At 41.5% G+C, this 26,404-nt stretch overlaps 1 protein-coding gene across 1 annotated transcript in view; it reads left to right on the top strand.

The window, feature by feature from the left end:
• COL9A3 (collagen type IX alpha 3 chain) overlaps positions 1-26,404 on the top strand; it is an 82,047-nt gene that overhangs the window by 24,088 nt on the left and 31,555 nt on the right. The window contains exons 6-21 of the mRNA XM_042465059.1: positions 2,354-2,389; positions 4,130-4,153; positions 5,560-5,613; positions 6,039-6,092; positions 6,469-6,510; positions 11,089-11,145; positions 11,670-11,723; positions 13,351-13,404; positions 13,518-13,571; positions 14,685-14,738; positions 19,415-19,468; positions 19,813-19,866; positions 20,305-20,358; positions 21,661-21,714; positions 22,757-22,801; positions 23,911-23,964. Of these exons, the coding sequence (XP_042320993.1) occupies positions 2,354-2,389; positions 4,130-4,153; positions 5,560-5,613; positions 6,039-6,092; positions 6,469-6,510; positions 11,089-11,145; positions 11,670-11,723; positions 13,351-13,404; positions 13,518-13,571; positions 14,685-14,738; positions 19,415-19,468; positions 19,813-19,866; positions 20,305-20,358; positions 21,661-21,714; positions 22,757-22,801; positions 23,911-23,964 (798 nt within the window). The remainder of the gene's footprint in view (positions 1-2,353; positions 2,390-4,129; positions 4,154-5,559; positions 5,614-6,038; positions 6,093-6,468; positions 6,511-11,088; positions 11,146-11,669; positions 11,724-13,350; positions 13,405-13,517; positions 13,572-14,684; positions 14,739-19,414; positions 19,469-19,812; positions 19,867-20,304; positions 20,359-21,660; positions 21,715-22,756; positions 22,802-23,910; positions 23,965-26,404) is intronic.

Here is a 26,404-nt window from a genome sequence, read left to right as displayed (position 1 = left end):
TGGCCAGGATCCTTTTAGTCAATAACGATGACGATGATAACAATTGCTGCCAGCACCACCACAACAGTTATTGTTGATAATGATGATTCAACACGGAGAAATGTAAGGTATTGCACTTAGGGCGGAAAAATAAAATGCACAGATCTAGGATGGGGGACACCTGGCTGAATGAATCTACGTGTGAAAGGGATCTGGGAGTCCAAGTAGACCACAAGTTGAACATGAGTGAACAGTGTGATGCGGCAGCTAAAAAGGCCAATGCTATTTTAGGCTGCATCAATAAAAGTATAGTGTCTAGATCAAGAGAAGTAACAGTGCCACTGTATTCTGCTTTGGTCAGGCCCCACCTAGAATATTGTGTCCAGTTCTGGGCGCCACAATTCAGAAAGGACATTGAGAAACTGGAGCGTGTCCAAAGGAGGGCGACAAAAATGGTGAAAGGTCTGGAAACCATGCCCTATGAGGAACAACTTAGGGAGCTGGGGATGTTTAGCCTGGAGAAAAGAAGGTTAAGAGGTGATATGATAGCCCTGTTTAAATATTTGAAAGGATGTCACATTGAGGAGGGAGCAAGCTTGTTTTCTGCTGCTCCAGAGAACAGGACCCGGAATAATGGATGCAAGCTACAGGAAAAGAGATTCCACCTCAACATTAGGAAGAACTTCCTGACAGTAAGGGCTGTTCGACAGTGGAACAAACTCCCCCGGAGTGTAGTGGAGTCTCCTTCCTTGGAGGTCTTCAAACGGAGGCTGGATGGCCATCTGTCAGGGATGCTTTGATTTGGATTTGCTGCATGGCAGGGGGTTGGACTGGATGGCCCTTGTGGTCTCTTCCAACTCTACGATTCTATGATTCTATGATTCTATGATTAATTGAATTCTGTTGCCAGTCCTATCTAAATTAGACCCATGGGTTTGTGTTAGATAGATTGCCCAGAGTATCTGGGATAACATCTTTGCATCAACATAGCTGTGGCTTGTGGATTAATTGAGGAAGGATGGCCATCTAAATACATAATTAACTGAAAGCTGTCTAGCACAGATAGGGTTGCCATAATGGAGGACCTCCGAACCAGGACAAATGTAGGACCAGGTTTGAAAATGTAGGACTTTTTTTTTTTAATTTCCTGGCTAGGAAATTTAAAAAAAAGGCCTACATTTTCAAACCCTGTCCTCCTCCTCCTCCCCCCGGAGGACGCCTAGGCCGGCTCCCAAGCCGGGAGGAGGAACGGGGGCCGCTTGGAATCGCGGCGATTGCCGCGGTGCCAAGCAGCCTCCCCCTCCTCCCGGCCTGGGAGGAAGCCTAGGCCGGCTCCCAGGCCGGGAAGGGGGCGGGGGCTGTTCCTCATCGCGGCGATCGCCGCGGTGGCAAGCGGCCTCCTCCTCCTCCCGGCCTGAGGAGAAGCCTCGGCCGGCTCCCAGGCCGGGAATGAGGCGGGGGCCGCCTCTCATCGCGGCGATGGCCGCGGTGGGAAGCGGCCTCCTCCTCCTCCCTGGCCTCGCGGAAGCCTTGGAGGCCCCCGCGGCGGCGCTCCGACCGCGGAGGCGCCTCAAAGGCCTCGCTGGGGCCGGGGAGGGAGCGTCTCCGCGGCTGGAGCTCCAACCGCGGAGAGCCTTCCTAGGCCTCAGCAAGGCCTTGGAGCCACCACGGGGGCCGAGGTGGCCGCGGTGGGCGGGGCCGTCCCAGTTTGGGCGCCAAACCGGACCGGGACAGGGACGGCACCGCCCAAACCGGGATTGTCCCGCCCCCCCGGTGGGATATGGCAACCCTAAGCACAGATGGATAATGTTGGCATTCAGATAAGCATCCATCCACACTGGATTAGGTGTCACTAGGATATTTGTTCAGAGGTACCAGTGGGCATGCATCCATCACCTCCACAATTATGCACTAGTGCCTAGTAGAATCCAGATCATGATTGCCATGTGGTGCCAGGGCTCCACAGCAATGAAACACAGAGTGGCACAGAAGAAAGGATCAGCACAACAGACTGGGCAATGGGCATATGTTTCCTCTATCTTACCTCATACCAAGTGCACAGTGGTGGTTAGTGGCTCTGAAGTTAGTGGGATGGTGAATCCAATATGGGATTTAATCCAGTCTTTAAAGGAACAAGGGGCTGAACCTGTTTTCAGATATAGTTCAGCACTTTGAATATTCCTTTAAACATCTGATTAAAACCAAGAGTGGGTTCACTGCCCTACTGACCTGGAAGCTACCACCTGGCAGTGCAGCTGTATGCATGCATGGAAGTAAGAGAGTCTTTTTCTGTAAACAGATGATTTTACATTGCAAAATAAATTTCCATAAAACTTCTGTGCATAAAACTAATGCGTAAATTTCTATCTGGCAGGGTGCGATTGGGCCTGCGGGGCCAAGTGGACCAGCAGTAAGTTAACCTATAATTTTATTTATCTTGCTAATGATGATAGAATTGGTGATGCAATGTATTACTTTCCACTATAAAGTTTGCCAAATACACCAACTTCAGTGCTTCTGAAGTCCTACAGAAAAGCTTACTACTTTTTGGAAGATTACAGCTCCCAGAATTTGGACACAGTTTCCAGGATCCTACAAGTTATAGTCCCCAAAATGTTTTTTTTAATTTTTGCCCAAGAAATAAAGCAAGATCAGAGTTCAGTAATATGCAGTTTTTATTTTATAGAAGGAAAATCCCATGTTCCCCTCAGCCCCACAGATTCAATAAAAATAGGGGTGAGCAATGTCACTACAGTATTTCTGGGGGCCATATTCATCCTCCCACATCTTATTTTGGTCTGAAAAGGATCAGTCCTACCCCCCAGAACATTTTGAGGAGGGGTAGTTAGCTATCACTAGTTACATGGGACATTTTAGGTCTGAAATAACCTGTTCTAGTCTTTTTTTAGATGTGACATAAGACTGTTTTAACCTTTAAAAAGCCTCTCTCCGTTTCTATAGTAGTCCCAGATACTTTGAGGTGGGAGAGCTGGCCATTTTCACAATTTAATAATAATAATAATAATAATAATAATAATAATAATATAGGATTCAGAAAGCATATACTCCAGTATTCTGAAAAGCTAGACACAACAGCCAAGCAACCCCAGAATGTGGTTAAGATGACATAAGGTATTAACAAGGAATAAGGAGAAAGCTAAAGCAGTTTGCTTTGCCTGATCCTACTGGAAAGAGCAAGATTCTGACCCCTCCTGGCCTTTCATTTTCCTGGACAAAGGGCCTATACAGACAGGTTAAGATAAAGCTGCTTCGAGTCAGTTTGCAGGTATGCTGTATAAATGACACATGCATCTTAAGAGGCCAGAAGTTGTGCCAGGAGCGTGGCTTTGGCGCATCTTCTGGCCTCTTAGGACACATGCAGCATTTAAATAGCATACCTCCAAAGTGACCTGAAGCAGCTTCATTTTGGCCTGTCTGTACAGGCCCTGAGTTAACTGAGTGCAGACTATTTTTGCACTTTGACCTCAGTTTGTTGCAGCTGAAGTAAGCTGAGGACAAAGGGGGGAAATGGGAGGAGGGGAGAGAAACCAAGACATTTTAAAACTAGCTGGAAAGTGGGACAACAGAGGATTAAGCAGGACTCTCTTTGCCAAATCAGGACAATTGGAAGGTATGAGATAGCCTTGGGGATCCCCCGCCAGAATGGCCACTGGCTGGGATTCTAGGAATTATCACCCAAAACTTTCCATGTTCTCATTTTTCACCACAGTTATTTCTGAATCTGATATTTCCATTTCAAAATTTTTCCTGTTGTATGACAAATTGTTTAACCTGGAAGAGGATAGAATTCAAAGACATAGCTGTGTTAGTCTAGATCACTGTGGAAAGGGATCTTGTAGCATCTTTGAAGCTCACTGAGAGAAAGAAGTTGGTAACAAGCTTTTGTAGATTTAAGTCTACTTCATGTTTCTGAATCAAGTTCTTTCTTTCAATCTCAAAAGTCGTGCAAGATCTCTTTCCATACTGGAAGGGAATAGTTACTGAAGGAGATTATATAGTTTTTCTATAGTATATGCATACAATCCATGTCTTTGAATAAAATAAAGGAGAAAGTGTTGGGAGAAATAGAGGTTCTTATTTACTTATGAATCCTCAATTCTTAACAATGTAATTTCTATCTAATTTTCAGGGCAAAGGACTCCCTGGACCTCCAGTAAGTAAGCCTATCTTCTTAAAAAGAAGAAGAAATAGTGACTACATCTGTATTTCATCGGCTGGACCTTTCCATCCAAAAGCAAAGCCATTATATTCTGTTCTTATTTGTGTGTTCAGATGATACACAAGCCCTATTCTTATCTTTTAAATTGTGATAACTTAGCACTTGGAACAGAGAGCAAGACTGTACTCACTATCATTGTTCAGGCAGTGGAATGTATGAACAGGATCATGTACATGTATGTACAATTCATTTTCAACAATCACATGAGATAGTGTTTTCAAATATATGTACAAATGTTGTTAGCTGTTAAGTGCCGTCCAATTAACTTTGACTTATGGCAACTCTATAAATACCCTAAAGACACTAGATTCTGTCTGATCTTGGAAGCTAAGCAGGGTCTGCCCTAGCTAATATTTGGATGGAAGACCACCAATGAATACCAGGTGCTGTAGGCTACAGTTCAGAGGAAGGAACTGACAAACCACCTCTGAGTATTATTTGCCTAAAATAAACCCTATGAAATTAATGGGGTCACTATGAGTCGACAGCCAACTGGGAGATGGCTAATGGCTCAATATCCTGGGTTTTCCTAGAAGGATCCATTGGTCAGTGCATGATGTTGCCCGGTGTGAGAAGCAAGATCCTAGATTATATGGCCAACAGGGCTTTTTAAAAACTCTTCCAAATTACCACTGGAGAAGCTAATATTTCATGAATAGTGTGACGTTCAGCCCTTCGTTCTTCCTACAGTCCATCACTGACTGTGGAAAATTTATTTTTTTCTACTATAGCTTGTAGAATTCTGCCAGCTAACATCGCATTCTGGCTGGGGGATTCTGGGAGCTATAATTAAAAACATTTCTGAAATGAACTTTTGCCCACCTCTAGAAACTATGAAGACTGGCAGAGTGGGTTGTTCTCTTAAAATATAGGTTCCTACACAGGATGAATATGTAGTACCTTTAGGTTTAGCATCCTTGCTGCCTTCTTTTAGTTTTATTGTCTCAAGCCTCAAAATAATTGTTAGCCTCAACTACAGTATGTCCCTTGAATGAGATTCACTATGGGACTAATCAATAGGATTTGGGCCATATTGTTCCAAAACGCACTGCATAAATAATCCATTTTGAGAGTGCTTTAACTGCCTTGGCTCAGTGCTAGGGAATCCTAGGAACTGTAGTTTATTGTGGCACCAGAGCTCTCTGACAGAGAAGGCCAAACATCTTACAAAACTACAGGTCCCATAATTCCCTAGCATTGTTTCTGCTGTGTGTTTTGGACCATTGCTTACTTTAATGTTGTAATTGCAAAATGTAACTCAATTTGTATCATGGAGGGGATAGCCTAAAATATAATTTGAAACAAATAACAACTTGTGTAATGTGTTCTCTCTTTCACAGGGACCTCCTGGCCCCAGTGGGCTCCCAGGTGGAAACGGGTTACAAGGGCCACCTGTGAGTTTGCCTTTCTTCTTTTTGTTCCCATCTCCTGTATCCAAACTGTTCTCCATGCATTATTTCACTCTTCTACATTATTTACCACAGAGATAGCAGGACTAACACTTCCTATGAACAAAATCAGTGCCTTCGTGGCACATACATTTCATATATTAATACAGGAGTCCTTGCTACGGTACATATAACAAAAGGCAGGATATAATTTCAATCAATAAGTAAATACTGCAGAGGCTGCCATTTTATTAGGCAGAATGAATGGTTCTTGTTTGAAATATCCCCATACTTTCCCTCTACTTGTATTAAATAAATTTGGGAAATAAAAAGATTTGGCTTCCTTGTGGTGTAGGGATCATTGCTCTACTTGAAATGTCAAATATAAGAATGCAATGTTAATGCTGGAATTTGTGTTTCATCTTCCTTAGGGACCATCTGGACTTCCGGGCTTTGCTGGACCACCAGGCCCTCCAGGACCACCAGTAAGCTTAGTTTTTTCAGACTAAAATATTGTTCTCCAGAGAAAATGTGTGGCTCAGTTTCACAATTGCTAGCTCAGCTGCCTCAGACTCGACTCCTCTTCCTTTTACTGGCTTCCCCACTGAGGATATTGTTGGCCTAGCAAAAAGATTATTTCCTAGAATCCTAGATGAAAACCTGTAATGCCCTTCAGTGCATGTCAGTGCTGTCCAACTAACACTAGTCCACTTTCAATAAAGAGGTTGGGAGCAGAGGGCAATTAAAATGGTGTGTAGACATGGAGTGTATAATCTTGTGTGTATTTAAACAGCCCAGGTTGCCCTTGGGTGGTTTGTTTGTGGCATATCTAATTAAAATCCCAATTTCTCCTGGTTGCAGGGAGTTCCTGGAGTCCTTCCTGATGGCAATGGTGATATTCAGGTAGAGTTTCCTTCTGCCTTCTTTCTAACTGTTTTTATCCCTTTATCTCAAGAGACAGCAGCTTTTAATAAACTGAGAACCAATTCTTTTTATCCCAATGACTCATTGCAGGTTGCATCAGGCTTGCAAAGCCTTCAAAAACTGTAAAAATAAAATGCATAACTGGCCAGAAATTCCCATTCAATCTCTTTACTTCTGAATGGGTTGCTGCACCCCATTTTAGATGAAAACCCTTACTCCAGGAGGCTTTACGGTGCAAGAAAATGAAGGGTTTGGCTGATTTTTAAAATAGGGTTGTTGTTGGTTTTTTGGCATGGCAAAAACAGCATTTTGGATCACATTTTATCACACACACCCCTCCCAGCATTGGATGACTACATGATGATTCCATTCAATGAATGATTTTTCAAGTAAATTAAATTAGATGTGTATGTCATGCTACGTGGCATTTCTTGGTCAGCCCAAGGTTTCTTTTATAACCAATAAAAGTGTGTTGTGGCTTTCCTTCTTGTTCACAGCCTCTGCTCTGAGACATCCCCTAATAAGACACATTATAATCCTTCACTATTATTCCCATTGTACAAGCAAGGTAATGAGTCAAGGCCATTTCCTGGTTTGTTCGTAGTAGTAGTAGTAGTAATAATAATAATAATAATAATAATAATAATAATAATATAGATTTATTTGTATCCCACCCAATCACGGGGAATCTGGGCGGCTAAGAGCAGTAAGAAAATACAATACAATACAGAAAATACAAAAAGATACAAATAATCACTTCCCAATCCCCTGATCAATACTTAAACAAAACAAAATCAATAAACAATATAAATACAATAGCAATCAAATGAAAATATAAAAGCATTACAAATCAATGAAGTTCATAAATAATCCCTTACCCAGTCCCTCAACACAGGTTCAGATAAAAACAATATTAACAAATTGTGGCGCCCAGAACTGGACACAATATCCCAGGTGGGGCCTGACCAAAGCAGAATACAGTGGCACTATTACTTTTCTTGATCTATACACTATACTTTTATTGATGCAACTTAAAACTTCATTGGCCTTTTTAGCTGCTGCATCACACTGTTGACTCATGTTCAACTTGTGGTCTACTTGGACTCCCAGATCCCTTTCACATGTAATTTCATTCAGCCAGGTGTCACCCATCCTATATCTGTGCATTTCATTTTTCCTCCCTAAGTGCAGTACCTTACATTTCTCCCTGTTGAATTTCATTTTGTTAGCTTTGCCCAGTTTTCTAATCTATTCAGGTCATTTTGAATTTTGATCCTGTCCTCTGGAGTATTAGCTACTCCTCCTAATTTGATGTCATCTGCAAATTTGATAAGTATGCCCCCAGTTCTGTCATCCAAATCATTAATAAAGATGTTGAATAGCACTGGGCCCAGGACAGAGCCCTGTGGGACCCCACTGGTTACTTCTCTCCAGGATGAAAAGGAGCCATTGTTGAGCATCCTTTGGCTTCGGCCAGTCAAAGCTTATTTGCAAGAATGTCATGCGAAACTTTGTCAAAGGCCTTACTTAAATCAAGATATACTATATCCACAGCATTCTCTTCATCTACCAAGCTGGTAATTTTATCAAAAAAAGAGATTAGATTTGTCTGGCATGACTTGTTTCTCTGAAACTCATGTTGACTTTTGTGATTATGGAATTGCCTTCTAGATGTTCACAGACTCTCTGTTTAATGTTCTGCCTGTACAATGGGTATATCAATGGGTATATTGTCTACCTGATGGCACCATGGTTAGAACTTAGAAATGTTACTTTTGAAGCTCCTGCTGAAAATCTTGATCTGACATTAAGTCAAGATTAATTTGGGAACTGATTCATAAAAATGAATTTTAGGTGAAGGTGAATATTCATTTTAGTGAAGATTGTGGCCTGAATGCTATTGTTAGGGCCAACTGAAGTAGGCACATTGAAGCAATGAAATGTACATTTGTTGACACACTTATTGCAACTCCATGAATTTTACAGAGTTTTGTTAGCCAAGGAATCCTCAGAGTTGGTTTTGCCAGTTCCTTCCTATTAAATATAGCCTACAGCAGCAGGTATTCCATCCAAGTATTAACCAGGCTGGTTCTGCTTGGTTTCTAGAATTAAACAGGATCTGGTGCTTTACCGCTGATTTAATGGGTCAATTCTGTTCGAGACTAATAATAGGATTTAGGCCGATAGAACTCATTTTTTATTTCTAATTAAAAAAACAGACTATTAAAATTATTAAAAGCAACCAGTGCCATAAAAGAAGCAAATTAAAGTCACATGAAATAGTAATTGTTCCCCAGATCTTATGGCTGTTGAAGTTAAAACAATTAAAATGTTTACTTTTAGAACTGTTACAGAATATAATGATTTGTCACTAAGGCATTACTTTTTAAAAGATGAATCCCGAGCTCTGGTTGCATCAGATCTTGAAACTAATATAACAGATGTTCAGGAACCTTGCTCAGCTGAGCCTGTCTGGACTTTACCAATTCAAAATGTATGCATGAATGCACAAACCCCTCTGCCAAAACAACAACAACAAACTGACCTCATAACCCATGTAAAACCATTACATAACAGAGGGAGAGTTTTTGGATAAATGTTCTCCTTGATAACATGCTTTTATAGGAAATCTGCTCGGCAGGGAGCAATGATTCTCTGACGCACCTGGCATTCAGATACACGCACTTCCTCCACCCTTTTAGGACCTTTCACAGACATTTTAGCAGCGAATAGGGATCTGAATCCTGATCTCCAGAAGGTTGTCATACTTTGGATATATCATGAGAAGACTTGATTCTTGGGAAAATACAGTAAAGCTTGACAAAATTTAAGGCATTAGGAAAAGAGTAAGAACACATAACAGATGGATTGATTCAGTCCAGGATGCTACAGCCCTAACTCTGCAAGACCTGAGTAAGGCAACTGATGTCTGGGGTATCTTGGAGATCTCATATTTACAGGTTCTCCATAAGTCAAAGACAACTTGACAGCATAACATCAACAAATTTTAATATGGATGATCTGGTTCCCATTTGTGTGTGTGTGGGTGTGTGTGCATTTCTGATGCAGGATTTTCATGAAGACAGGTGCCTCTCTTGGCAATGTTATACTATTTCAATTTTTTGAACAAAAATATCAAGCTCACCTTTGAAATGGGGAAGGACAAATTTGCATTGCTGTTTATTTCTGCGGGTGACAAACACCTTGTTCCCATGGGCAAAGGGCCGTTTGTTCTTTGCAGTTTTAGCAAAAATGTCTTGATCTTTTGGAATGAAATAAACATGACATTAACAAGAGCCAGTGAAAAACATTTCAAGACTCCACATCTGTTGTTGTGACAGCTTCTTTAGTTCCCTAATTGGGGTACTCAAGGCGAAGCTGATAATTTCCTCGTACCGCCCTGCTGAAAAATCTTACAAAGGTTGGGCAGAAAATGACAGCACAATTTTTGTTGTTTTCCTGTTCTTTTTAAAAATGTACGCCCTATAAAAAGTTAATAGAAAATTATAGCCTAGGTATTAAATTACAGATTTTGGAGGGGAAAACATTGAAGAAAATAACTTTATTTGAGGCATAATTACAAGAAAACCTCCCCACTCCCCCATGCCACTTAATAGCACCTGAGCAAATCAAGATAAGTAAGGCTTGAAGCCAAGTATCTATTTATAGACCGCTGCTCAAATTACTTGGCAAACTTTTTTTAAATCAAAGGAGTCCTCTCTTAGGTCCAGTGTTGTTAAGTGTTGCATGTCTCACTATGTCTCACTATGTTATCCTTATTGCCTTGTCCCTGAGTTTTTGCAGGTTGTTAATATTGCAGCCGTCTTTCTTCCTAACACAGTTGGCCTCCACATTTACTGCTTTGACTTTTACCGATTATTTGTGGATTGGATAAATCTACTCTCTTTTGGGCTGCATCCGCACTGTAGAAATAATACGGTTTGACACCACTTTAACTGCCATGGCTCCATGCTAGGGAATTCTGGGAAGTGCATAAATTATACCTCCCACAATTCCATGACAAGGAGCCATGGCGATTAAAGTGGTGTCAAACCAAATTATTTCTACAGTGCAGATGCAGCCTAGGAATCTCTAGATCAGTGGTTCTCAACCTTCCTAATGCTGCAACCCTTTAATACAGTTCCTCATGTTGTGATGACCCCCAACCAAAAAATTATTTTTGTCTCAGTTCCTAAGATCCCTGTGAAGTGGTTGTTCGACCCCCAAAGGGGTCGAGACCCACAGGTTGAGAACCACTGCTCTAAATCCTCCAGCACTACTCTGCCAGTATTTGACCACAGAGGCACACTGGAGGACCTAGATATTCCTAGAGAAAACACTTCTCTAGGCATTTGTAGGCCTTCCAGTGCAATTCTGTGGTCAACTTCTGCCAGATGTTATCCATAGAATTTTGTTGGAGGACCTAGAGATTTTTAGAGAGGTGTTCCCTCAGGTGTTTTTAAAAAGTGTTGTAATGATTTTCAGTCTCTTGGATTATTGTGATTATATCTGATTGTGTGTTTGTAAAAAAAAATATTTTCTCTTTTTTTGGTACAGTGTCCAGCTCTCTGTCCCCCTGGACCTCCAGGTCCACCAGGAGTACCAGGATTCAAGGTATAAAATCATCTCTGGTGATTCAAACTGGGTGAAGTCTAATAAAGTTTTTCTTCTGGTGGTTTTATTTTGCCATTGGCTTTCGAACAGAAAAGTCTGCTCTGGATCAGATTTTTGTCTCCGCAGTGAGCTATTGTAAGAGAAAAGAGAGGAAGAAGTCCCGTTGTATGAGTGGGCTTTGCTCATGTACTGTTACTTTCCATCCCATTCTCTCTGATTTTTGGATTAATCTGTTATCCATGGGAGTAGAAGTCAATACAATAGTGGACAGGTCTAAACCTGAATATAGTTTTTTTCCAACCTGCATGCTGATGGCCGTGCTGTGTGAAGATGATGGGAATTGGAATCCTGCAAAACATGGTGTTGAAGAAGGTTATTTGGAAGATGGTAATCCAGCCCTTTAATCTGCCACTTCTGGACACAAGCCATATCTTTGCTAAAAACTGTGCGTCTTTTTTGTTTAAAACAGCTGTGAGACCTGCAATGTGAAATTCTGAGCATTGTTTTCCTGTCTTTATTTTTAGGGGCATACTGGTCATAAAGGAGAACCTGGGGAAGTAGGTAAAGATGGTGAGAAGGTAATACATATATATTTTAAAAAGAAAATTATAGATTATGTTTCTAGGGGAGATGTCAAAGGAATTGTGTGTTAAGCAAAAAGAGGCTGGAGTCAAGAGAACTTGAGGCTAAGCCTTGGTGAAGGTTGAATACACTCCAGTTAACTGATTAAGACCTTGTCCTCCTCAAAAAGGAACTTCTGGCAAATGATAAGACATGCATCTTGAGTTACAAGAGAACCTGATGCTGTTCATTGTTCCATACACCAAATGGTGGACAGAAATACTGCTCAAATGAAAAAAAGCATTTGAGGCCTGTCTTAACAGCTGTGTAAAAGTTCAGGTACAGTACTTGATTCCATAGCCCTAACTCAAGAGTCAGAATGGTGCAGCCCTTCAGGAGCTACTCAACTGCATGTCCCAGCAGCCCTAGCCAGGATAGCTAATGCTGAAGAATGCTGGGAATTGCAGCTCAACAATATGTGGAGAACAATACCATTGCAATCTGGAATAGTCAACTATCATGAGTTCAACAGCTGCATTGATTCCCCAGGGTACCTTGGAAAGCCATTCTCACCCCCCCCCCAAAAAAAAAACCCTGAACATGTTTTGCTCCTAAATGCACCCCAACATGTCCAGGGAGGGGTGCTTGTGCCACATTTTTTTTAACCTCTGGGGCATTTTAAAGCAAAGAGAGGCCTTTTTTTTAACTTGAACATCAACTTTCTGGTCATTTCATGTTGGATAAAAGATCTACTTTAGATCTAAAACAACTGAGCAGAAGGAACATGGAAAAATTGTTTCCACACTCCCTGGCTGTGCAAGACAAATGCCCCCTTTTTCTCCCTCAGCCTAAAATGACCTCCTAAAATGACCTCTTAGACACAATGAACTACGAAGCACTTTATGAAAATGGGAAAAAAAGAAGATGAAATACGTATCCTCCAACTGTCCCCATTTGGCACAAACAGTCCTTTATTATTGATAAAATCATCCCACTTCATCAACTGATTTTACAATGTCCCAGTTCCTCTCTCTTCCTCCACCTTCCCTCTTTGTCCTCATCTTTCTTCAGTTGCTGCAAACAGCTCAAACTGCAAAAGTAGATTGATCTCAATTTACTTGGGAAGGAAGAAATGAGAGGAAGAGCAGGAATCTTGTCCTTCCCAGTAGGCTCAGGCAAAAGCAATGCTGTGTTCTCTCTTAGCCTGTGTGTTCCCCCCCAAATGACTTTTGCCATTTGGACCACATGCTGACATTCCTTGGCATATGTCTCCATTTTCATCTGTGACATTTTGGAGGGTATGTCAATCATAATTATTTCTTCTCTCCCACACTCAGGACTTCCACATCAGGACAGTTTCTGGGCCAAATCTTAAGACAACCACTTATGATTTCAGAAGAAGTTGGCCTTGGTCAGGTGCATGATACCTTGAGCACAGAGTAACTCATTCAAATAAAAAATGCAAAGTCTATGTAAGAAGGAAAATATAGATACACACATTTTCTAAGGCAGTGCTTTCCTCCTCTCTCTCTAAGAACTGGAAGAGAGGAACCAGGTCATGAGATTTGGGGACCCTAACACATACTTACTGAGCTGTTTATAGATGCTGACAATACTAACCAATTTGTTGTTCTCTTTTTCTAGGGTCCACCTGGACCCCCAGGTCCTGCAGGACCTCCAGGACCTGTTGGCTTGCAGGTAAAATAGAAAAATGGTGTAATTCCCTGAATCATTTAAGCCTGGTTTCAATGAAAAGCTCTGATTCATTTCACTGCAATGACACTTAGACTTGATTATCTTTCTTTCTTCAGGGATCCCGAGGATTAAGAGGCCTCACTGGGCCAGTTGGACCTCCTGGAGACAGGGTAAGTTTCCCACCATTTCCTCTTCGTTTTTCTTCATGTTAGGCATAACAATTGTCCAAAGTAGACTGTCTTTTCAACTTGTCTGGTGATAATTCCTTGTAATGTGTGGTTTAGCAGGGTAAACTTAGAACTCAAGTCTGACTTTCTGAAAAAAACCTTAGTAGCTGGCCTTTGCTGAGCCACAACCTAGAATGTGGGACTCCAAGAGAACCTAATCCAACCCCCTGCCAGGCAGGAATACACAACTAAAGCAGGCCTGAGAGATGCCCATCCAATCTCTGCTTAAGGACCTCCAAAGGAGAGTCTACCACCCTTCAAGGCAACCCATTCTACTGTTGAACAGCCCTTACAGTAAAGACGTCCTTCCAAATGTTTAGGTAGAATCTCTTTTCTTGTAATTTGAATCCATTGGTACCTGATCTAGTCTCTAGAGCAACAGAAAACAAGCTTACTCCATTTTCTGCATGACATCCCTTAAGATACGTATTTAAAGCTAGTATCATGTCAACTTTGTCTTTTCTTCTCCAGGTTAAGCGTACCCCACTCTCTTAGTCATTTCTATCTTCTTTCTTAGCACTCTCCTATCTGCAACACTGGTTTAATCATATCCGGGGAGCCATATTGGCCATATAGCAAAGCATAAAATTCACAAAAGAGTGCTACTTTATTGGGCCAACCAAAATGCAAAGAATATATGTTGCAAGCTTTCAAAGTGCCACTGGCTTCTTCATCAGGCAAAAGTGTAAAAATAATACAGGAGGAAAAAAATTGACAATGTTAGTCATAGGCCTGCAATTTGTCAAGATGTTGGTGTTCTGTGTATGGAGGGATATCTGTGCAGCCAGAACATCCTCCATCTGGCCATGTAGTAATGGGGGACAAAGCATTTTAAAGTCCAGGAAATTTAAATTCCATTAGCAAAACAAAAAATATTTCCTATGGGATCTGGGTATAATCATAGTAGATTACCTTCTCTGGAAGTTGTGAGATAACATTTGTGTCATGCTTTGTACAGTGGGCATCTTTTACCTTTTAACAACAGCTTCTTTGTTGCAGATGGTTGTACTGTATCTTTGAGACAAAGATTATATAATGCTGTTTTCTTATTTTCAGGGATCCATAGGTTTCAGAGGGCCACCAGGAATCCCAGGGCCTCCAGGAAAAGCGGTATGTCCCTCTTAAAAACTAGATTATTTTTTCATAGCAGGTCTTTCTAAATCATCAGATATAGGGGTCATTTTAACCCAGTAGAACACATGGTATAGTGGTTTGAGTGTTCGATTAGGACTCAGGGAAACCAGGGTTCAAATCTCATTTGGCCATGGAAATCCACTTTGTGACCATGAGCAAGTCTCACACTCTCAGCTTCAGAAGAAGCAGTGGCAAACCTCTTGAAACAAATTTTGCCAAGAAAACCCTGTGATAGGTTTGCCATAAGTTGGATGCAACTTGGAGGCACATAATAACAAGACGCAACATAAACCAGTGTCAGACCATAAGTTTACATGTATGAAGTCACAAGCTTATTGTCTTGTTAGACCAGTCTTTGGCATATCATTTGTCTATTACTTTAGAAAACTGTTATGAGTTGTTCTCATAACACAAGATAAGAGGAAGATCAACTTATTTGAGATGTGAGGCTGGAGAAAAGTGCTGAGGATGCCATGGACAGCCAAAAGGACAAACAAATGGGTCCTAGAGCAGATCAAGCCAGAAAGGTCCCTGGGAGCCAAGATGACAAGACTTATACTGTCATACTTTGGACACATCATGAGAAGGAATGAATCATTGGAAAAGACAATAAAGTTAGGAAAGGTCGAGGGAAGTAGAAAGAGAGGAATGCCACATGCTAGATGGATGGATTTTATTAAAGAGACCACGAATATGAGTTTGCAGGAGATGGACAGAGCAGTAGAGGACAAGGGGGCCTGGAGATGTCTCATCCATGGGGTCACCAAGGGCCGAGATCAACGCAAAGGCAGTTAACAACAACAACAAAGTTGTTCTAGTCATAAAACTGAGCTTTTTGAATCAATGGTTTGATTCAAGAAGGAACAGCCATATACATTCATGTGTACTTGTACACATGTGTCTTTTTTTTTCAGGAGGTCCAGATGTCTCTTTTGTCTTCTGTTGTAATATTCTGTTGTTATATTGCTTTTTCCTGAGGCTTAACCTGCAATTATTATATTACCATTACAATGGGATCTTTTTACATTGTTGTCCCGCCTTCAGTATCACAACTGAATTGCAATTGCTATTTTTGGATGTGGCTGTAAAAGTGCCTGCTGGCTGGTGGCTGTGACATTCAGAATAAGTAACAAAACAAAACCTCTCCACTCCTTATACCTGTCCTGTTTTCAGACCAGTTTTAAGTAGTTGTTTTAATTTTGAAGCTGAACATTTTCCTGATGTTCTTCATATAATTTCATAAGATGACACATAAAGTTGGACTTCATAGATACGGTAAATCAGCCTGTAGCTCAGATACAAAGGAACTTAGGCCAAGCTCATAGACTTTTTAAGTTATTCTTTGCCTTTAAGTGGAAGACTTATCAAGTCTTAGATCACAAGCTGCTTTTGAAGGTTCCCTCAGTTCCAGATAGGGTTTCATTTGTTGCATGGAAGGCAATAAAAGTTCAAGAAACCTAAAACTTGCTTGAATACAATGCCAAAGTCTTCAGTTAACCACTGTTAGTTTCTCATTTCCTCCAAACCAAAAAAGTAAGATTACTCACCAACTTCAGAAGAAACCAATATATTAAGCCAAGACTCAGTGAGTAACTATGCTTAACTTGAAGTTTTGTGGTTTAAAGACCTTCAAACATGGAGACTGGTTTCGTTCATATCTCACCTTATTAAGCCAAAGTATTATCATCTGAACACATTTGTTGACTGTGAACAAAAGAAGATGACATTGAGCCATGCAGTATACAGAAGGAAAATTAATTCAGTCTTGCCATACTTTTCACTGAGTTGTCTTTCCCTTAAAAATATCAGGTTTTATTTTTCTTTAAAAATCAAAGCAAAATGAGTGCTTTGAAAATTATATGTCATCGTGCAAAAGAGATAAAGGAAATAAAAGAAATGTTTTTAGAAATACTTAAACAGTTCTATAAATATCAGTCTCTTGATAGTCCAGCTGTATTTTTAGCTTTTGTATGGTTTTTTTAGCAGTATATGTTTTAATGTTTGTAAGCTGACTTAGTCCTAAGAAAACAGTGGGACATAAATAAATACAATACTAATGATATAGGTCTGAATCCTACTGACAATCCCAACTAGAATGGACCCTGCAAATAAATGGGATTTACCTAAGTGTTGGCTCATCACTCAACAGTTGGTTCACTAGGTCTTCTCTATTTAGGACTATGAATAAGGTCATCCAAGAAACCTATGTAGCAACAACAACAGCAATAACAAAGCTTCAACCAAGTCAAATTGATTTAGTATAGATTTGCATGTTGTTGTTTTAAATTCAAAGTTGTTAGTATATAGATATTGATATAATTGTACAAAATTCAAAATGTGTTGCTGAGAGGGATGTTTCCTAGGATGAGTTATTTGAAAGTATTGTGGGATAGGAGGAATGGACGGTTACTCAAATAATGAACTGAAGACTGAACAAATTCAAAGAGGAAATTTTAAGAGGCACAGCCAGTCTGGTTTACAACATTTTTGCTTATGTAGCTCTTTCTGGGTTTTACAGGCCCAACTAGTTAAATATTGCAAACACAATCCCAATTTATAGCAATAGCAGTTTCATTTATATACTGCTTCATACCACATTAAGCAGTCTTTAAGCAGTTTATGACTGTAAACTAGTTGCCCCCAACAAGCTGGGTACTCATTTTAGCAACCACAGAAGGTGGACCTTGAGCCCCTGGCTGGGATTAAAGGCTGATTCGACCCTGAGCCCCTGGGCTGGGATTGAACTCACAACATAATTGTCACTTGCTATTTGATGTTCTTTTGTCGTCTGTTTTATTGAATCATTTCCTGTATTGCTATGTATTTTATATGTATTATCCTACTAGAGAGGCCCCTTCCCCACCAGCACTCCCTTTGTGTTGTGTCTTTTTAGACTGTAAGCTTGAGGGCAGGGAACCGTCCAATTAAAAAGATTGTATGTACAGCGCTGTGTAAATTTACAGCGCTTTATAAATAAAGGTTAATAATAATAACAATAATAATAATAACCTTGTGGTTTGTGAGTTAGTGGCTGCAATAGTCATTTAACCACTGCGCCACCAGGGCTTCTTTTTAAATTTAAATACCAATTTATATATTTAACAGTACTACAAGGAGGTGTATTAAATCTGACATGCATGCACTGTCCAGAAGGTTCTGCCTCTGCTGCTCAGTACTATTGCAATATTTGGGTGCAGCCTTAAAGCCCTAAATACAAAAATATAAAATATATGCAAATGCAATATAGAAATTGCACCACAAAGGACTGACCTCTTTTGTTCCCTCCTAAACAGCCAACTGAAAATCCCACTGCCTTATTCAGAATGAAAAGGACTTGCTCTTTAGCGGTGGCAACTGCAGTCCCTCTCTTTCTGAACTCAGCTAGCAAGTAAAGCCGCTTCCTAAAGGTTTGCTCAACCACTGGACCAAACCAATCATTCATCGGATATACTCTTACTGATGCAAAATTGTTTTTAGATTTTTACAGTTTTCACAATATATGTAAAGGAACATTAGGTTTGTTGTTGTTAATTGCCTGTGATTTATGGTGACCCTATGAATGAGAGATCTCAAAGTCATCCTGTTATCAGCAGTCTTGCTCAGGTCTTGCAGACTAAGGCTGTGGCATCCTTGACTGAATCTAGGATCAGGTCTAATGGTCTGAAGTTACTGGAAAGTAGATTTCAATTTATAAGAGCCAGTGCACCATAATAGTTTGAACGTTGGACTATGACTGGAGACCAGAGTTCGATTCCCCACTTGGCCATAACACTTACTGGATAACCTTGGGCAAGTCACACTCTCTCGGTCTCTGGGGAAGGCAATACTAAACCTCCTGTGAAAAATCTTGCCAAGAAAACCCCATGATACGTTCACGTTCGGGTTGCCATAAGTTGGAAATGACTTGAAGGCACACCACCACCACAACAACAACAACAACAGGTTTCAATTGAACATTAGAAGAAATTTGTTGACAGTAAAAGTGGTTCAGCAATGGAACCTATTGCCTAGAGAGGTGGTAGGGTCTCCCTTCTGTGAATGTCTTCAGAAAGAAACTGGAGAGCTGTTTCCTCGGGATGTTTTTGCTTAAGATCCTGCACTGAGCAGAGCATTGCACTCAGTATCCCATGAGACCCCTTCCAATCGTATGACTCTAGTCATCTTGCCTTTTAGGGATAGTTCAGGCTTGATGTGCTCTTCAATCCATTTACAGTGGTACCCCGGGTTACGAAATTAATTCGTTCCGCGGTTAATTTCGTAACCCGAAATACCTTCGTAAGCCGAATTCCCATAGGCGCTAATGGAAAAATAGCTCTCTGCTGCCCTCCGGTGGCGGAAAATAGCGCCGCGGTTTTTTCGTAACCCGAAGAAACCTTCGTAAGCCGAAGCAATAAATCCCTATGGGATTTTTTCGTATCCCGAAAAATTCGTAACCCGGCGCATTCGTATCCCGGGGTACCACTGTATTTGGCAGTCTATGCTGTCTGCAGAAATCTACTCCAGAATTGCATTTCAAATTAAGATTTCATTCATACCAAGTAAATATTAGGTTTATACCTAAACAAAAGCAATGTGCAAATCAAACCCTGGTCCAGACAAAAGGAGAGAGGAGAAGATGATGATGAAGAATGCTTTCCTCCTTATTATTTCAGGGACCTCGTGGAGACAGAGGACCTCAAGGTTTCCGAGGGCCAAAAGGAGATACTGTAAGTATAATGGCAGTCTAAATATAATGGATTCCAAGTCCCTGCAGGCCAAGCCATCATAGCCCAAAGTGAAAAATGCTGGGGGTAGCAGTCCAACAACATCTGAGGGGCCACACAGTCCCCACCTCTGTCATAAAATATGGCTTTTTAAAAGATATATAGCTTTCTGTCAAGATACAGCTTGCTTCTATAGCATTCGTTGCCACTTTAAAGAAGGATTCTGAAGAGGATTTTTTTCTCTTGCGCTTCAGTATTTACCTTGAACAAGACCCTCTTTGTTTCATCTGATGGTATTTCACTGGCTATTTATACTGAAGAATTTCTTCCTTCCTTTCTATTTCTAGGGTAGGCCTGGACCAAAAGGAACACTGGGGACTGCTGGGCCCATAGGAGAACCTGTAAGTCCTTCTTGAAGATAAAAAGAAAGAATATGAAACATTTTTTTAAATTTCTATGAAAGGAAAATTTTATGGGGAGCAGAATTTTTATTCCCACCTACTTCCATAGCTACATTCTATCACATCACCAGGGCAAGGATGGATCTCTGTGCACCTTTCTCCCTGTAAAGGAAGCTTGTTTAAACTGGATTTGCCCCTGAACACCTTGTATAAAGCAGAACTTGAAAATCTGTCTGACTATCTATCATTTATCGTATCTCCAGCCACTGGCCATATAGTCTGAGGGATTTGGGGAATAGTTGTCCAAAGCAGGAACTTTTCCAGGCATTTGTAGAAAGGGTCTTTGGGTCATATAGGGCAAACATTCCCACGTCACTTGTTTAAGTCATTTGTTCGTTGCATTCATCTGTTTAACATGTTATTCTGTGTTGCTTTCAGGGCATGCCTGGAAAAGATGGGAGAGATGGAACCCATGGACTCGATGGTGAGAAGGTTTGTAGTCCTGTTTTAAAAAAAACTGTCTGAAAGAGGCATTTAGGGCTTCAATACCTGTCTGAGTGACTTGGAGCCATGGCTAATACTAGCCAGCCTCTAGGTGTCCCTGGGCTGCAGGCCACAGTTAAGATAATCATCTCCTGTTTGTATCAAGGCATTTCCTCTAGCTGGATTTTGCTGCTTTGACATCATGCCCAACCTAGCCAGATAGAGATCTACAAATCTCTGGGTTTTTGTGGTAGTAGATCTGTGTTCAATGATCACAAAGCAGAGAAGTGGAACTTGGAACTCATGGGCTCAATTTGTTCTACAGAGATACCCAACCTATGCTGCCGGTGTCTGTGGAAATCTTCAGGTGCATGTCCCTCCTCCTGCCCCATAGAAGTTCTGCCTCAAAAGCTTCAAAATGGGTCAGTTGTGGGTATGGCAGTGGCAGAGAAGGAAAGGGCTTGAATCCACTAGATCCAAAACCCTCGCAACTACCAGCCCTGCCCCAGAACCAGAGCTTGGAAAAAGTACTTCTTCTCTGTGGTCTCTGTGACTCACACAGTTGAGTTATCCTGTGCCTTCACAGTGGACCTTTGAAACATGAATAAGTTTTAGCCCAGAAATGTGACATTTATAAGCTCTATCCAAAAAGAAGGGAAATTTAGACATGCCTCAGAACTTTGCTAACTCCTCCTCTGCCTCTGGTTGAAATAGACCCTGCAATAGCACCAAGATGACAGAAATCAGCTCCGCCTGTACTTCTGTTCTACTGGGGTTTAGATAGAGCCTGTAGGGAGGGCACATATCATCTATCAAGAGTCTTGTCCTTGGGACTCCCTTACTGCCACTGAATGCATTTATTGATGGTCTCTCTTGAATTGTATCTACACTTCATAGAACCCCAAAAGAGTCAGGGAGACCAAGAGCAATCCTGATTGTTGGATGATTCAGAAATGCAATTTTAAAAAACTCTGCAAATATGAAATATGTATTAAATTGTTCGAATTTTTCTTGATTATTGCAGTGTGATTTTTGGTCTCACACCGCTAATAGTTTCACTTGTCCCTATTTGTTTTAGCAGATACATTGTATTTATGTAGTGCTTTGTAGCCAACATTGTGACATAGTGAAATAAAACTAATCTGAGTCTGAAATTATTCTGCATTCCTAGTGGGGGGGGGTTTTAAAGTGAATAATTTGGTAACATGATTATACTATTTTTAGGGTTAATTCTCTCTAACTGTGGTAGCAGATAAAATAATTAGTGATTTCTCTAGGAAAATGCCCATAATAACATCTTGGTCTTCACAGGGTGATGCTGCTCGTTTTGGTGTTCCTGGAGAAAAGGGACCAAATGGACTACCTGTGAGTATATTTCCATGAAAATCAGAACAAAAGTCTTAACATGTTAAGCATATCCATTAAGTGAAGAAAGATGAATGAAGGCATGGCAGCCTTGGAATTCTTGTTACGTGCTTACTTTTTACTGTTCCCACATCTTATCCTGTTGGTACAGTTAGACATTTTAGAATTCCACAGTTTAAACTTTTATCTGTTGGTCATGCTTTGGTTTCAATCTGGAAGTAAACATGCAAACAGATGGCCTGTGGTGTGGGTCTGAAGGGATTTAGGGAGCCCAGTCTAGGAACCCTGTGTATGTGGAGATTCTGGTTTCCTTTCAGGTGAAGGACCTGAGTACTTTATTCTGCCATACTATACCTGTGGCATTCATTATTAATTGATCACAAGGAACCATTTGTACCAACCACTTTGTCTCAACTTGGGGCATGTCCACACAGGCCATTTACACCAGTTTGCCCACCTTCACATCACCATGTCCATCCTTCGCTTAAACCAGATTTAAAAGACTTATGTTTTTCTGCAGAGCATTCTGGAGGGATGCGCTAGTGAGTGCCTCATTTTTTTTACTTTGAAGGGAGCAACCCACAGCTGTAGTGCTGGGTGGCACACTGGCATGTCATATAAGCAGCCACCCAGTATCACTCCAGAGTGTGGAGATAGTGGGGGGAATTCAGGGCACTTTAGGGGCCAGAATACTCTGGGAGCAGCCAGGAGTATTCTAGCCAATGTAGCCCAATTCCTGATCACCTGTGAATCTCATCAAGCCCTAATCTGTAACACCTTGCTTGTTGCTATATTGCTAAATATACTATTGTTTCCTTTGGTTAGGGGAAAAAAACAGTATGTAGTGTTTTAAGAAACTGAGTATTCTTTTTTAAAAAACAAGTTTTGTTTTGGTTTTGTTTCCCATTGGCTTTTCATGTGTTTTAACCATGCATTGTTTGGGGAATACTAAAGAGTCAATTAAATTTCTTACTAGTTTCTTGTTGTTGTTGTTGTTGTTGTTGTTTTAATATATTGGTGACATTTTTCTCCCCCACGTCAGGGTTTACCTGGAAGTGCAGGAATGAAAGGTGAAAAAGGTCAGCCAGTAAGTAACCTCTCATATTTCTCAGCTTCTGATTTGTAAATTATGAAAAGATCTTCCATGGAAGGAATATTAGGGATGGATGACAGTCGACCTGATGGATGGCCATCTGTCAGGGATGCTTTGATTTGGATTTCCTGCATGGCAGGGGGTTGGACTGGATGGCCCTAGTGGTCTCTTCCAACTTATGATTCTATGATTCTATAGGTGAAGGGTAGGTTTTGGGGCCAAAATTAGGGATTTTGATATGACCCATGGATAAGTCAAGGATAAAACTTAAGGTCATGCAATAAAGGATCTAAAGAAGGAAGAAAAGGAAAACAATGCCAAAGAACTTAGAAAATTCCAGCAGGCATAATTGTTGGTGCTCACCCTAAAGGCTGGATGGATGAGAGAGTAGAGGGGGGGTCAGCGCTTGCAGAATATATTACACTCTTGACTTTTGCCAGGGGATGGCTCCTTTTATAATATGAGTTAAAATATAGTACTCATATTGACTCGTGAATGTCAACTCTGTTTTTTGAGGTCAGTTTTTGGACTAAAATTTATACACTTATACATGAGTATAAACAGTGGTAAATGTCTCAAGTTATTTCCACCAAATGTATAAAGACATTTGTAAATTTTGTAACATTCTTATTTTAAAAGTACATTAAATCAAGTATAGTAGGAAGCACTTCCTGATGGTGAGAGTATTTGGTAGTGAAACAAGAGTGTTTCAGACAATGGCATACTCTTCTTTGTTGGAGTTTTATAAACAGGGGTTGGGTGGCTACCTGTCGAGGCTACTTTGGCTGTAGATTTCCTGCATTGGAAAGAGGTTAGATTAGATGACCCTTGGGATCCCGCTCAAGGCAACAGTTTTGTGAGCCTGTGAAATGAGATGCTTCACCTGTCCCTAGAGAGGATGCTGTATGCTATCAAGAACTGTCCTAGATAGCCACCTAGAGTCACCTGGTGGTAATACAAAAATAGTGCCCCATGTCATCTGCTTTGGACATGCAAGCAAAGGAAACGGGGCTGTTTTTCATTTGACTATATGTCCCATTTTTTAAAAGAAAAGAAAATGTAGACTTACAGAAATTCCTTTCCTTTTTCCCTTTTCCTCACAGGGCAATACTGGAGAGATGGGAGAATCCGGTCCTTCAGGAGAGCCAGGTATACCTGTACGTATCTCATCCATGCATGGATTATGTCTGTTGATAGCCCTTTGTTTAGGAAGGGGAGAGGTATAAATAACACAAAGAACAACCAATTGGCAAGAAAGAAGGCCACAACTTTATTGAATGCAGCAACAAGTAAAAGAGGGTTGGCCCAATAGCATGAGGTCTGGATCTGACATCGACCAACCCGCATTGGTCGATGAACCAAAATGTCTGGTCACAGCCAGGCTTCAGGATGACAGAGGGATAACCGGCCTAAAGTATGTTCACCACTTAATGAGCCAGCTATGTGCATACATGCATCTTTGCCCCATGTCACTGGGGAATGCTGAATCGATGTCGCCCCCACACTGGTGACATCGCTAATCCTCAGCACTCCCGGGACCCAGTGGGACTCCTGATCCAGTGCTCCACAGCACAGGAAGCCAAGCCCATCAGATGCGAGACCTATACTGCTGCCACCGAAGGGCGCCTCTTATGAAAGTTGTGACAAAGAGCACAAGCCTAAACAAGGGAGGGAGGGTGGGGAGCCGGCTGAGAATGGTGCCGAGAATCGGCGTGGCAAGGGCCTAAATAGGCCTGCCGACCAATGGATGGTCAGGAAGCTGGGGTGGACCCAGGCCCACCGCCCTGGCCTCCCAGCCACCCAGCCAATCAGGAGCCATGGTTCCACCACACAGCCAATCGGGGCCACTTCTGCCCTCGCAAGGGAGACTGGGAGTTGAAGTCCCCCAACCTGGAAGTGGCCCAGCTAGGGTTGCCATAAGTCAGGACCTCCAAACCGGGACAAATGTAGGACAACAGTTTCAGATGTAGGACACATTTTTTAAAAATGGAGGACACGCAAAAATTGATGCTTTTTTAGAAATGTTAATATAAATTCATGTTTCTTAGGCATGATCAAAATGGAGGACATTTGGGCATTATTCCTAGACAGATGGCAGAAATGGACTTTCCTTTCTGGCCAGCCCCCTCTCCCCATTTCAAACAGCACATTTGGGCATTGAACATGGCTTTATTTTAACATTGCCTCTTGCATATTTCAGAGGCTTATTCCATAACCAAACCCTTTGGGTTTAACACTGAACATGGGTTAACATGGCTATGCATATCAAACATGGTTAAACAAAAAGTGGATTTGCCCTTGGTTTCAGGTGTCTTGCACCAACTATACTTCTCAGAAGTGTGTACTTGGTCAAGGGACTTTGGTTTTTCTTCATTTTGACTTGTTTTGTCTGTATTCCACCCCACTAAATAAAGGAGACATGAAATGGAGTTAATGGGTACAAGTTGTTAAACAAAAAAGTCTTGTGAGCCTCTGTAGGCAAGAGGTGCACCATCTTAAGAACTGCATTAAGCACACTTAGGCTGCTGCCACACTGCTTTCACTCTCATCACTCCATCCTATGGAATCCTGGGATTTGTAGTTTGTTGTGCTGCCAGGGCTGGGCTTTGAAATCTCAGGCATAAGAAAAGCAAAAGGCTTGGGCTGCATCTACACTGGAGAAATAATCTGGTTTGAGATCACTTTAACTGCCTTGTCTGAATGCTGTGGCATTCTGGGAATGGTGGTTTGTTCCAGCACCACAGCAAAATGGCAGTTAAACCCCCTGTAATGCTCTCTGACCAAGGTGACCAATGCCCTCTCCTCAAAATGTAGGGCCCTCAAGCAAAAAATGTAGGACATGACCAAAAATAAAAGCTACAAACACCCATGTAATTATAAATCCATGCTTCTTAGCCATGATCCAAATGGAGGACATGTCCTGGAAAAGGAGGAGGATGCCTGGTCACCTTGTCTCTGGTCCAAAATACACTGCAGAAATAAAACATAGCTGGACTGAAATGCCCAGAGTTCCTCACCAAAGCTGCATCCACACTGAGGAAATAATCCAGTTTGAGAGTGACTTAACTGTCCTGGGTTAGTGCTGGGGAATGCTGGGAATTGTAGTACACTGTGGCCCCAGAGCTATCTCTGACAGGGAGTCCCATAACTCTCCAAACTTAGTTGAACTGCAGTGCCCAGAATTCCTCCCCAGGTGCATCCACACTGAGGAAATGGTCCAGTTTGAGACTGCTCAGTGCTGGGGAATCCTGGGAATTGTAGTCTGTTGTGGCCTCAAAGCCATCACTGACAGAGAAGTCTCAATGTCTCCCAAACACTAGCATTCCCAGGATTCCTTACCATTGAGTTAAAGCAGTCTCAAAGTGGGTTATTATTCCTGCAGTGTGTGAGAGAGATATAAAAGCTAGGGACTGGATCTCTGTGTCCAAAACACACTGCTTTGACTGCCAGGGCTCAGTGCTATGGAATCCTGGGAACTGTAGTTTATTGTGGCACCAGAGCTCTCTGACAGAGAAGGCCAAATGCCTCACAGACACCAGAATTCGAGAGCATTGAGCTTTGGCAGTTAAAGGGGTCTCAAAGTGCAGGGGGGGGGGG

Source organism: Sceloporus undulatus, chromosome 4, assembly GCF_019175285.1.
Source record: "Sceloporus undulatus isolate JIND9_A2432 ecotype Alabama chromosome 4, SceUnd_v1.1, whole genome shotgun sequence".
Taxonomy (NCBI): domain Eukaryota; kingdom Metazoa; phylum Chordata; class Lepidosauria; order Squamata; family Phrynosomatidae; genus Sceloporus; species Sceloporus undulatus.
Note: the sequence above shows the minus strand (reverse complement) of the source record. Positions and strands in the feature narration are given on the sequence as shown.